Source organism: Leuciscus leuciscus (genome assembly GCF_965113295.1).
Source record: "Leuciscus leuciscus genome assembly, chromosome: 12".
Lineage (NCBI taxonomy): Eukaryota > Metazoa > Chordata > Actinopteri > Cypriniformes > Leuciscidae > Leuciscus > Leuciscus leuciscus.
Genome location: NC_138736.1, coordinates 28,095,349 through 28,107,070, shown reverse-complemented (window position 1 = coordinate 28,107,070; position 11,722 = coordinate 28,095,349). Strand labels below are relative to the sequence as shown.

General features: G+C 36.5%; 1 protein-coding gene across 4 annotated transcripts; it reads left to right on the top strand.

The window, feature by feature from the left end:
• Window positions 1-339: 339 nt before the first annotated feature.
• On the top strand, window positions 340-11,287 carry mbpa (myelin basic protein a). 4 transcript variants are annotated; one of them, XM_082185714.1, is made up of 6 exons: window positions 340-621; window positions 2,332-2,400; window positions 5,292-5,318; window positions 5,606-5,626; window positions 8,107-8,196; window positions 9,971-11,287. In XM_082185714.1, exons 1-6 carry the CDS (start codon window positions 502-504, stop codon window positions 10,019-10,021), a joined length of 378 nt encoding a protein of 125 aa, XP_082041840.1. In that variant the 5' UTR covers window positions 340-501; the 3' UTR covers window positions 10,022-11,287. The 4 variants fall into 4 exon arrangements, with proteins under 4 accessions (XP_082041840.1, XP_082041839.1, XP_082041841.1 ...); XM_082185713.1 differs by having other exon boundaries at window positions 348-621; window positions 2,296-2,400; XM_082185715.1 differs by lacking the exon at window positions 8,107-8,196 and having other exon boundaries at window positions 359-621; window positions 2,296-2,400.
• The last annotated feature ends 435 nt before the right edge of the window (window positions 11,288-11,722 follow it).

The window sequence follows — 11,722 nt, the reverse complement described above, 5'->3', positions numbered from 1 at the left end:
GTGTCTGCAGCTAACAATTCCAAACACTAAACATTGCAATATACCATATGTCATTTTGCAATGTAAACTATTTGTATAATGAACATGAGTCATCACAACAATGGTTTGATTGTGCCGAAGCCGTTCTTCACTGCGCTCTGGTTCTTTCTCATAGACAGGCCTTGTTGTGCTTGACCCAAGTCGAGGCAGATGTGGACTAGAACAATAGCAGCTCCTTTTATCAGAGAGCAGGGTAGTGACACCCTCCGCGGGCACATAGGGCTCGAAAGAATGCCTGGCACCAGCCCAGAATCACTGACGCTATTACAGACCCACCTCATCTCCCGTGATGCCATGCAACGGAGGGGACGACACCTTCAAAGGCCAGCCCTTCTTCCTTAGAAGCGCCGAAGACTATCGAGAAGGTTTGCAGAGTGTCCCCAGAGCGGAATTTGGATTGAGTTGAGAAGGACATTCGTGGGCCGTCCAGACTGTAGACCACCAAACAGATCAACACCTAGAATGGCCACTGCAAGCACCTCTGGACAAAGCCCATTCGGGCTGGGCAGGAAGAAGAAGGCCCCTGGTCTCCTGGATCAGATTGGCAGGTTCTTTGGAGGAGACAAAAAGAAAAAGGGAAAAGTGAGTCGTTTTTATTTAAAACATTGTCATGGTCAACGACAACTTCTTGCTAAATTGTTTGGGGTAAATACTGGTTCCAGATTGAGAAGCTGAATTCGAATATAGTTTAGAACTCAGTGGTGATTGCATTTGTGTTTAATTCATTGGGATGCAATACTCTTGGGTCTAGAGAGGTTGTTTATGGAGTGTGGAGTTCAATTTATCTGTACTGCAAACAGGCTGCCTCTTCTCATCTCATTTTAGCTTGCATTACCGAATTACGAAATTCACCTAATCGCTGCATTGGTTGAATTCTGCAGCATTATGCATGCAGTTTGCCAAAGTATTATGTTAACGCTCATAATTTAAATCCTACTATTTAGTATTCTGTTTATTTGCCACCCAATACTGTCTATATCAATAAATAATGTACAATTTCTGAAGATAAATCAGTTATATATCAGTTTTTTTCTCAGACCATTTCATAAACCATACTTTCATATGTTCAAGTCACATTACCAAATAAGAAAATTATTTTAGTCTTATTTTACAGAGTATTTAAACAAAGAATTTGGTCTTAAATCCTGAACAAATAGCTGAATCTATCTTTTTCAAAATGATGAATTATCATCAAACACTGTTCATTCTGCTTCAGCAACTGATAACGATAATGAGAATTATTTTTTGAGTTCTTTAGCAGCAACTGATCAAAGCAATGAATGGGGACAATGGGGGGAGGACAATGAATCCTCACAACATTAAGAATCTTTGGACACAGTTGTTTGCAGTGCAAGAGATATGATAGGGATTTTCTGTTCTGGCAGTAAAGTGCGATTCAGTTACTTCCTCTAGGCAGAGCTGTATCTATTGAAACTCATACCTCCTTGATGCATGCTCATTTTAATGTTCAAAGAATGTCAATTTATATGCATTGATAAATTTAGATTAGCATAATATTTTTATTTCCAGTTTTGCCTCTTCTATGTTTTCTCGTGGCTAGCTTTTGTCACAGAAATGTAAAATTTGGATTGGGAATGTAATTAAATTGGTTTCACTTTAATTTGATGATCACCTTTAGACATTCTATTGTCTCATTTATAAATTATATTGTTCTATAATGTTGCACCTATGTCAACTAACTCTCATTAGAGTAGTTGAGTATTAGTAGACTGTTAGGGTTACACTGTAAAAAAAAATCATAACTTTTTTCTTTTGTCAAATCAACTTATATTATTAATGTGGTTCAGAGAACATAATATTTTGAGTTTGTTTTAACTCAATTTTTTATTTTCAATGGACTTAAAATTTTGAGGCAACCAGGTTACTTTCTTTTTTAACAGTTCATTTACGTTACAGTGTTAGGGTTCAGGTCAGTAGCATAAGTGGACATGTACTTGCAAAATGACTTATAGTCAGTAGAATGTCTGTTGGGGACCATCAAAATAAAGTGTTAACAGATATTAAGCAGACAGTCTAATACTCTAATGACTGGTAGTTGACGTGTAGGTGCAACATTCCTTATAGTCAACAGAATGTCTAAAGGAGACCAACAGAATGTCTAAAGGAGACCAACAGAATGTCTAAAGGAGACCAACAAAATAAAGAGTTTGTTGGTTGAATTTCCAGTCCAAGAAGTTGTCGTCATAATGCATGTTACACCTTGACTCTGGACATTTCTCTTTCATTTATTTGAAGGGCTCATTTCGTGGTCATCTATCCTCCTCTCCACAGAGACCCCACCACTCTTCCACCCGTCGTCGTGGAGATGTCAACCCTGTGGTGCATTTCTTCAGGAGCTTTGTAAGTACAGTATCTATAGTGGTGTTTCCACCACAGGAACGTTCCCCAGGAACTATAGGGACTTTGGGGTGGTACTCGAAGTGTTTTGACCGCAGGGATCAGGGTCTAAATGAAGTTCTGGGTAATAATTCCCCCCTCAGAAAGTCCCTGTTTGCGAGGTAGTACTTTTTCAAAGTTCAGGAACTTTCGGGGGTGGGATTTGGGCGCTGAACATGCTGATGGGTTGAGTTCACGCAGCATTTTGATTGGTTGACTCCACGCAGCATTTTATTTCAACCACCATTTTTAAAAGTCTGTTGCGGTGAATGCATTAAGAGTTGTTTACTATTCAAATCAACAATGGAATTGGACCGCCTACGAGGTTCAGGCTTTATTAAGCTCATTTGCGGAGGATGAAATCCAGCGGAAACTGGAAAGTCACACACAGACCTACGTCACCAGACTAATTTGCCTAATCTTCACGGTACTTTAGACCACGATGGAAACACAGACAGCAACAGGTCTGGGGGAAAAAGAGTTCCTGGGACAAATTGTTCCGGGTAATTTTGGTGGAAACATGGCCATTGTGTACTGGCATGGATTTTTACAAGTCCCAAACTTCAAAGAGTCATGTGAAACTAACAATAGAATCAATTCCCAGAAAAGAAATCAATTCATCTCAAGACATGAGAATGACATTTTCACACCTCCCTATGTTCTCATCTTTAGCTCCCACAGATCCAAAGATGTTGTTACCGTTTTCGAAGCACTGAGCAGCACGATAACATAACCTCATTCAACAAATCAGGTCAAATATATTATAAGAAAGAACATATATAGTTGATAAAGACTACTTAAGAGCAAACCAAAAAAATCAATAAGGCAACCCAAACAAAAGGCAACTTCCAGACAGCTTTCGTCCTAGACATGCCACATTGTGTCTGGCCATTCACCGTCTAAGTTCACAGGCCAAGTTTGTCGTCATGTTCAACATGCAGCCCATGTTTTCTTTGCTACAATAGTCCAGACTTGTTTTTCTGTCAGACAGATGACATTACACACACTTACATCACTAGTGTTAGATTCTCTGGTCATACTTTCTATTAAGAGTTCTTAACTACCATGTACTTACATAAAAAAATAAGTACATTGTACTTATTGTGTTAATATTGTATTGCAAAACACTTTTTCTGGTATTGAGGTAGGATATGGGTGGTTAGGGACGGGTTTGGTGGTTTGGTTAGATTTAAGGATGGGTTGAGGTGTAAGGGAAGGGTCAACGGTGTAATTATAGATGTAATTACATATGAATTACAGCTGTAATTACATGCCTGTATAAGTAATGTTAAAATATATGTCTATTTTGTCTTTTTTACTGAGCTGATGTAAAGCATATTGCTCAACATGTGTTGTTTTAATAGTGCTATACAAATAAAAGTGACATTGACACTGACATTAAAATATGTACATACACAATAAGTGCATTGTATTAAATAATTAATTTCAATGTTAGTGCACAGTAGTTAAAGACACTTCATATAAAGCGGGGCAGATTCTCGTGGTTTTTATGAGACCATAAAAACCATAAACCATAAATTTGATTGGATTTATCATGGTTTTACTGTAAAAATGTGACAGTAAAAACCTGTTAATTGGTAAGTCATTTTCGTTAAAATAACTGTTTCTTCGTTTTTTCTAATCTGTTGTACATTTTGTTTTACATCTTCTGTTGATAAAATAATTTTAATGCATCACTTTAGTGTCATGTGTGTTACCATGGTGTTTACTATTTGTGTGAATGAAACTGTGCACCTTTTATATATTAGTAATTACATTCTCAGCTTGTGGCAAAGCTTCTTGTGATGAGCTTTGATTCATCATGTTGCTTTCTCTTCACCACCTGGTTTTGGTGCTTGTCAGTGTATTACAAAGGTACAAACTATTACAGGTTGGTTTAACATTATATCAGTTAATTAAATGTTTGTTTTTTACTGTAAATTGAAGTTAAATAAGTAAAACCTAAAATGTTGCTACCACGGCTGTCAGTTTTTATACCGTAAATTTAATGTTTTTTTGGTTTTGTTTTGTTTTTTACACCCTAGTAAAGAATGAGTCACTCTTTGAAAGTCACTGTTTCAAATTGAAAAGCGAGAATATACTCTTGTTCGGAAACTTTTACCAGACAGAGCAAAGATGTTTTACTTGAAGTGATTGTTCTCTTTACCATCACCTTCTTCACAATTATTATTTTATGATGTAAGATGTGATGTATAAATATGAAATTCCTCTTTCAGGTGACACGAGTTGAACTCCAACCAGCATGTATATTATTACATTTTATTATTTATATTTATGCATTTTGGCAGACGCTTTTATCCAAAGCGACTTACATTACATTTCAAGGTCCACATTTACATTCTTATCAGTTCTTGCTTTCCCTGGGAATCGAACCCATGACCTTGGCGTTGCAAGCGCCAACGCTCTACTGTTTGAGCTACAGGAAAGCCTTATATCACAAATTTTCTAGAATTTTCCTCTGAAAAACACAAAACCGGTTCTGTGGAAACTATAATTGTTAACACTTCCCCATTACTAATGTCCTAAATTAAAAATGTTTTTCTAAGAAACACTAATTGCACAGTTGTTCCTCAATTGTGTGGGCTTGTTCATTAAAAAGATACAGGCTCTACTTTCATTATTCATCTGAACTGCAAGGAAGCATAATGAACGGCCCCTGTAAACATCTTTAAAATGAAAAATCTTTGTTCAAGGATTGCTTATCTTGTGTGTATTACACTGGATAACGCAGTGTCTCGTTATAATGCTCAGGCCTCTTCATTAAAAGCTGTGGCTGTGCCTTTTGAATACATAAAATGTTCTCTAACTAAAACTTTCAATTTGTTTCTTGAAAGGTGTCCTCTCCTCGTCCCAAGTCAAGGGTAAGTCTCACATTTTTCTCTTGGCATGTATCTAATCCCTTTTTTTTTATGCTTTTGGTATATTGATTTGCAATCGTTTAGAGTTCAATCTGCAGTGCTCAGGGTATAAATAGTAACAGGGCAACACTGTGATATTCATAACACTCTAATTAGGCCATCCTGGCTGATAGAATAGGTTTGACCTACGATTATTGTCTATGCTCTCTCATATCCAGCAATGAAATTATAATTACCTCTAAGAAAAAAATGAATCATTCTACATTCTTTCTTTTTTTTTTCATTTGCAGTGGAGAGAAGTATTGGGCCTGGTACGTCACTCATCCTTGATGTGATTCACATTTGCATTCACAGACACCCCCATAAACAGATCTGATTGGCTGATTGCTGGAAGCCTTCCTGTCTCGTGTCTCGTTTCTAATAGATCTGTCGTGTTTCTTTATCATTTGTTCTCTTCTTTGTGAATTAACCAATGCATCGCTCTAATTACAGCTGCTGAACTTTTCGCTGCGCTTCATGCGATCTTCTCGTTAACCTGTGGTATAAGATGTTTTATAAGGTTGAGAGGGTTCATTTTCCACAAAGCTCCTGATTGATCACATTTTTTGTGTTTTTGAGGGCCAAATTTAAGCCTGTTTCTTGGTGGAGTTTAATGAGCATTACTGCACTGTGGTTTCAATTTAGCCACACTAAATTATTTTAATATAATTATTTCCCTTATTAAGGCACACTCTCATGCCAAAATGCATGTAATAGCCATTACTTAAGAAATCTGTTATAATTTGATCCTAATCTATCATGTGATTATGAATTTCCACAGCTTTCAGCTGTACTATAAAAGAGTGATCTCAGGCACTGAAATGATTATACGATTATATTTCAGTTTCTTTCTTTCTTTCTTTCTTTCTTTCTTTCTTTCTTTCTTTCTTTCTTTCTTTCTTCCTTTCTACTGTATTTTTTTTTTGTCTTGATTGTTGCACTCTTTCTTTTATGATGGCTTTTCTCCTGACCCAGAGCGACTCTCTGCTTCTTGATGACTTTGAGACGGCAAGACTTTTTCTGAGTCGCAGCCGGTAAAACCGTTTTCTCTCTAGGGGTCTTCAAACTGTTCACTCCCCCCATAAACTCATATTCCTCTCCAACCCATCTACTCCCCTCCCAGGTCCTGATTCACTGACTCACCAGTGCCCCCTGTGTTTTAGTCACGTGTTGTTTAACTCCACAGGCTCCAATACATAAAAGCATGCAAAAAGCAGGCATGCAGCATTGGATGCGTTTGGACTATTAATAACTGACACACAAAAAAACTTTTCTTTGGCTGGCAAACATTTTGTTTTGTGCACAACATTTCCCATAGTAGATCAAAATATGTAAATAACCCATGTTATGATTGTCCATTTGCTGCACTCTAAATCACCCCATAATACTTGACATGTGGCAAACATCCTCTGTGCTGTAGCCTGCTATTGCACTCTTTATTTGTAGACATTGGTGCAGAATTGCAGCATCAAATAAAAAAACATTGATTTATCTGAAAAGCATAAATGGCATGTTTCTATCAAAATGTTTGAAAAAACTTAATTGAATACATTTATTTTTTCAATTTCATTTGATGGCACAAAAATTACACACTTCACCTTTAAAGGGATAGTTCGGAGTAAAATCAACCTAGAGTCCTTTGCACCATGACATCGAGCCAAACACTCCCCCAGAAGCCTTTTTTCCCTTGGTTGAACATTTTTAAAGTTAGAGCTTATTTCGAGATATCAGCCGAATGGCTTAGTGCAGGCGCTAATGGCTCCAAATTTGTATCTCGTAAATTACCCCACTAATAATGCCCAGAATGGTACCAAACTTCTACAGTAGTACAAATAGGTTCTGTACTCATAAAACGAGGCATTGGAAAGTTTGTAAGTACATCAGCAGTTTATTTAAATAAGACTTGCCTGACGGCTCATGCTACTGCTAACCCGGACACAGACGTCACTTCACTGAGTTGAGAAAAGCACGTAAAAGTCCTTATGCATCGCTTTCTGTCAGGACTTTTACGTGCTTTTCTCAACTCAGTGAAGTGACGTAGGTGTCCGGGTTAGCAGTAGCATGAGCCGTAAGGCAAGTGTTATTTAAATAACAACTTTCCAATGCCTCGTTTTATGAGTACAGAACCTATTTGTACTACTGTAGAAGTTTGGTACCATTCTGGGCATTATTAGTGGGGTAATTTACGAGATACAAATTTGGAGCCATTAGCGCCTGCACTAAGCCATTCGACTGATATCTTGAAATAAGCTCTAACTTTAAAAATGTTCAACCAAGGAAAAAAAAAGGCTTCTGGGGGGGTGTTTGGCTCGAGGTCATGGTGCAAAGGACCCTAGGTTGATTTTACTCTGAACTATCCCTTTAAAGGTGAAGTGTGTAATTTTTGTGCCATCAAATGAAATTGAAAAAATAAATGTATTCAATTAAGTTTTTTCAAACATTTTGATAGAAACATGCCATTTATGCTTTTCAGATAAATCAACCTGTCTTGCCTATCGTTATTTCTGCTATTAAGCTGGTATAGGAGGAAATAGAGTTTTCCATAGAAAAAAAAAAAAACACATGCACACACTTCACCTTTATTATCATATCATGCTGAACACAAACTGTATGTTCATCACTGAGCATTATGTCATACATTGTTTTAAAACACAGTTTGACATAATATGACAAAGAAAAATATTTTCATATAGTTATCATTAAACAACACTGGGCAGGTATCCTTTTTGTGTTCATAAACTATGTGTTTTAGGCTTCCCCGTCAGCGCGTGGCTCGGAGAGCATTAGATCGCCTCACAGACGCAGAAGAGAACAGAATACACTCTCCAGAATCTTCAACCTGGTGAGCCTAAAACTGCAGAAAAAAGAAATCAGTCTTAGATCCTCTGAGAAAAGTTTAGATCTCTTTTTCAGTTATTTAAAAGAAGTTCTTATTTTAGCGCAATTACATGCAAATGCAAAGAAAGCAATTTCAACATCAAGATGTAATTAAGGCTATTAAAAATGCTCAATAACAGGATGGAGCATAGATTATTGCTTTGAAAAGGCTGTTCAGTCTTTCAGCAGTCATTGAGGGACTTTTATTCACTTAAGCTTTTCAAAATCAATATTTATTCAGGTTATAAAGAAGGCCCGTCTATTCTGGACTCATGGAAAGTTGAGTCTTACCATGCGCCCTTACCTTGCTTATTCAGTTAGTCATTGAGAGCCTCATAATAACATAAGCATTGTGGACTTTTGCCAGGTACAGTGCATAAAAGTATTCACATCTCTTCATGCTCATTGATTCTCAAAAAGATTTGATTTTCAGTGGATTAAGAAATATCACCTGCTTCTTAAAGAATCATTCACATTAAAAGGAAAATGTAGTAATTTACAAAATTACGGTATGACTTCCTTTCGTCCATGGAAAGAAAAGCTTTAAATCAGCATGTCTGAGGTGCTTTTTGTCCATACAATGAAAGTGGAAAGAGACCAAGACAAAAAAGACAATATACTGGGGGGAAAAAAGAAGAAGAAAAAAAGAGTGTGCACTATATTTCAGTTCATCTGAAGCTGTTTGCTAGCTCTGTATGAGACTTGCCAGTCATGGTCACCATTCACTTTCATTATATGGAAACAATGAAAATAGGTTATTGATCTAGTAACTACTGAACTAGTCATACAGGCTTGGAATGCCATTAGCATAAAGAAAAGTAAATACAGTAGTCTTTGAAATATTTGTACAATTTAAAATAACGTATTACTCCAGTCTTCAGTGTCACATGATCTATCAGAATATCATTCTAAAATGCTGATTTGGTGCTCAAGAAACATTTATTATTAGTAATGTTGAAAACAGTTGTGCTGCTCAATATTTTGGTGGAAACTGCATGGGACATTTTTTTAACAAAGAAAGTTCAGCATTTATTAGAAACCAAAATCTTTTGTAACATTATAAATGTACCTTTTGATCAATCAATTTAATGCATCCTTGATGAATACAAGTATTAATTTCTTAAAAAAATAAATAAATAAAAATTACCCCAAATATTTGAACAATTGTAGATACAGTAATATAAATGTACATATAGGCAAGTATTTGGTCCATATGCTATTTTTGAACACTATTTTGATCACTTTAAACATCCAAGCATGATGTTCACGTTCAGCTCAGATATCTACCTCATCTGCTCTCTTGGCTAATTTCCTTTTCTCCCTTTTGAACTTTTCACATGACAATCTCTCCTGAACAGTGGACACAATCAAATCAGGCTGGCTCTCCACCTCCATTTTGCTGTAGAGCTAGAGAACACTGAGTGCTCAGATCACTCTTTTAGAAATGTAGCATATTGTTATGGCTGGGTAATGCTCCTACAACATGGATGACTCAACATTATGTCATTTTGTTATTAAAGACTACAGTTGTGACATTGAACATTCAGTCCTTCACCCATCCTGCTGATGCTAAGTGCTATTTCATTGCACGCTTCAGCATTTATTCTTTTGTAATCTGTTTTAGAACTAACGGTGATGCAATGTTGATTTTGACCTTGCATAATCCATCAGTGTCGAGGCGGTTTTGTGTCACACTTCTGAAATGTTGATGACTATACTGGTTTTCTCTCCGATCTCAGGGAGAAAGCCGATCTCGCTCTCCACCCAAACGCTGGAGCACCATCTTCTGAGCCCTTCGCCGACCAGAAAAACATTAAGATGGAAGAGAGTGAAACGGACGAAAAGCAAAAACCTGAGCGGGAGGATCTCTGCCCTATAAATTCACAAGTCGCGGCGAGTTTAACAAACTAACATTGGCCATCTTTGCTTCCTAGATAGAGATACAATCCAAGTATCTGTTTTTACATTCCTGCAGGGTTTCATAAGCATGTGTTGACTGTATGTGTGCAAAACTGCTGCAATAACCGCCAATGGTCAGGTGATGTGATACGTCTAGTTGCTATACTGAAAGTCTCCCTCCAAAATTTAGTTGAAGTGACCAATTCGAAAATGTTCCAAGAGCAAAAAGGGATCAACATCCCTCAGCAATGGAGATTAACCAAAAGGTTTGATATTAGCCTTAATTGACTGAACTAGACATAGAAAATAATGGCCATCATTCAAAACCCATGATCTTATAATTCTGAATTCGTCTCAGATGTATCTCACACAATGGGTTGTTTGTGTGCTATCCAGCATTTGATGCGTGACATTAGTCTTTGTGCTACAGTGAAAAGGCCTATCCATGGTTTTGTTGAGATCAATGTTCAACCTCAGTGATGTGCTGTGTATTTGTGGATGTTTATGTGTATTGTGGTCCTTGTGTTGCATTATATATTGGTTATTTACTTTGTACCAGGAATTTGTATATAGGATTCCTTATTGTGTTATGAGAATTTTAATAAATGTTATTTAATTTTAATACATGAACATTTACCTAATAATAAATTCGATTTATTTGAAAAGTTATTTAGCTCCTAATTAGGAACACGCATTAAAAGAAAACTATAGGGAATAGATTCTAAGCATATATGAAGCTTGGATTGTATGCCCTCAGATGTTGCACTGCAGTATGTGTGTTAAAACAGCCTGTAAAAGTTGTCTGCGTCATTATGTGTGCAATTTTGATGTTATTTTAGAAAGGTCTCATGTAATTTCCAAAGGTAGGATTAATATTTAAATAACAGACAAGCAGAAATCTAGGACAAACAGTCACTGGGAGCATAAAGGGTGTGAAACTGGTGGGAAAAAAGAAAGGAAACATGAAAGTGTAAGAGGGAAAATGTGGGAAATGATAAACCAGGAATTCTGAAAGAGTGAAATAGAGTTTATTCAGCTGATTTTTATTTATGTGATGTTTCTCATGAGTCTTAATAATGTTCATTGTTTCGTGTCTCATAGACTCTTCCTGTATGTACTGTTTCTGAAATAGTGCTGAATAAACATCCGGTCAAATATTTTCCCTGTCAGCGCTGGATTTGTCTCCAAAATGGTGCTACACTTTTCATAATGCACAGGATATTCTGAAGTGGCCAGGTGTACTGATGTTATATCTTTAACCCTCCCTTTATTTATAAAGTAACGTTAAATAAAGAATCAGAATTATATCAAGTCTGTGTTTGATTGTGCATCTGTTCATCCTCAAAAATCTCATTAAGTGTGTTTGTGTGTGTGTTTATTTTGTTTTTGAATGCACAGATTTTGTCACTACTCCAGATTTGAATATTAGAGACAAAATTGCATAGACCATTTAGATCATTTGTAAATTCATTCTCAGTACACCGTAATGCCAATATGTTTGTCCATACGTGTTAATCCATAATTCTGTACAGACAGTGCTGGGTAGATTACATACAAATTGTAGTCAGTTACAGATTCCAAATTACATGACA

What these genes read in the sequence shown, in the direction of transcription:
- mbpa (XM_082185713.1), top strand. Translation starts at nt 502, where the DNA reads ATGGCCACTGCAAGCACCTCTGGACAAAGCCCATTCGGGCTGGGCAGG. An exon ending in CTCCTCGTCCCAAGTCAAGG is followed by an intron (nt 5,319 to 5,605) that starts GTAAGTCTCACA and finishes TTTCATTTGCAG; the next exon opens with TGGAGAGAAGTATTGGGCCT. An exon ending in TCTCCAGAATCTTCAACCTG is followed by an intron (nt 8,197 to 9,970) that starts GTGAGCCTAAAA and finishes CTCCGATCTCAG; the next exon opens with GGAGAAAGCCGATCTCGCTC.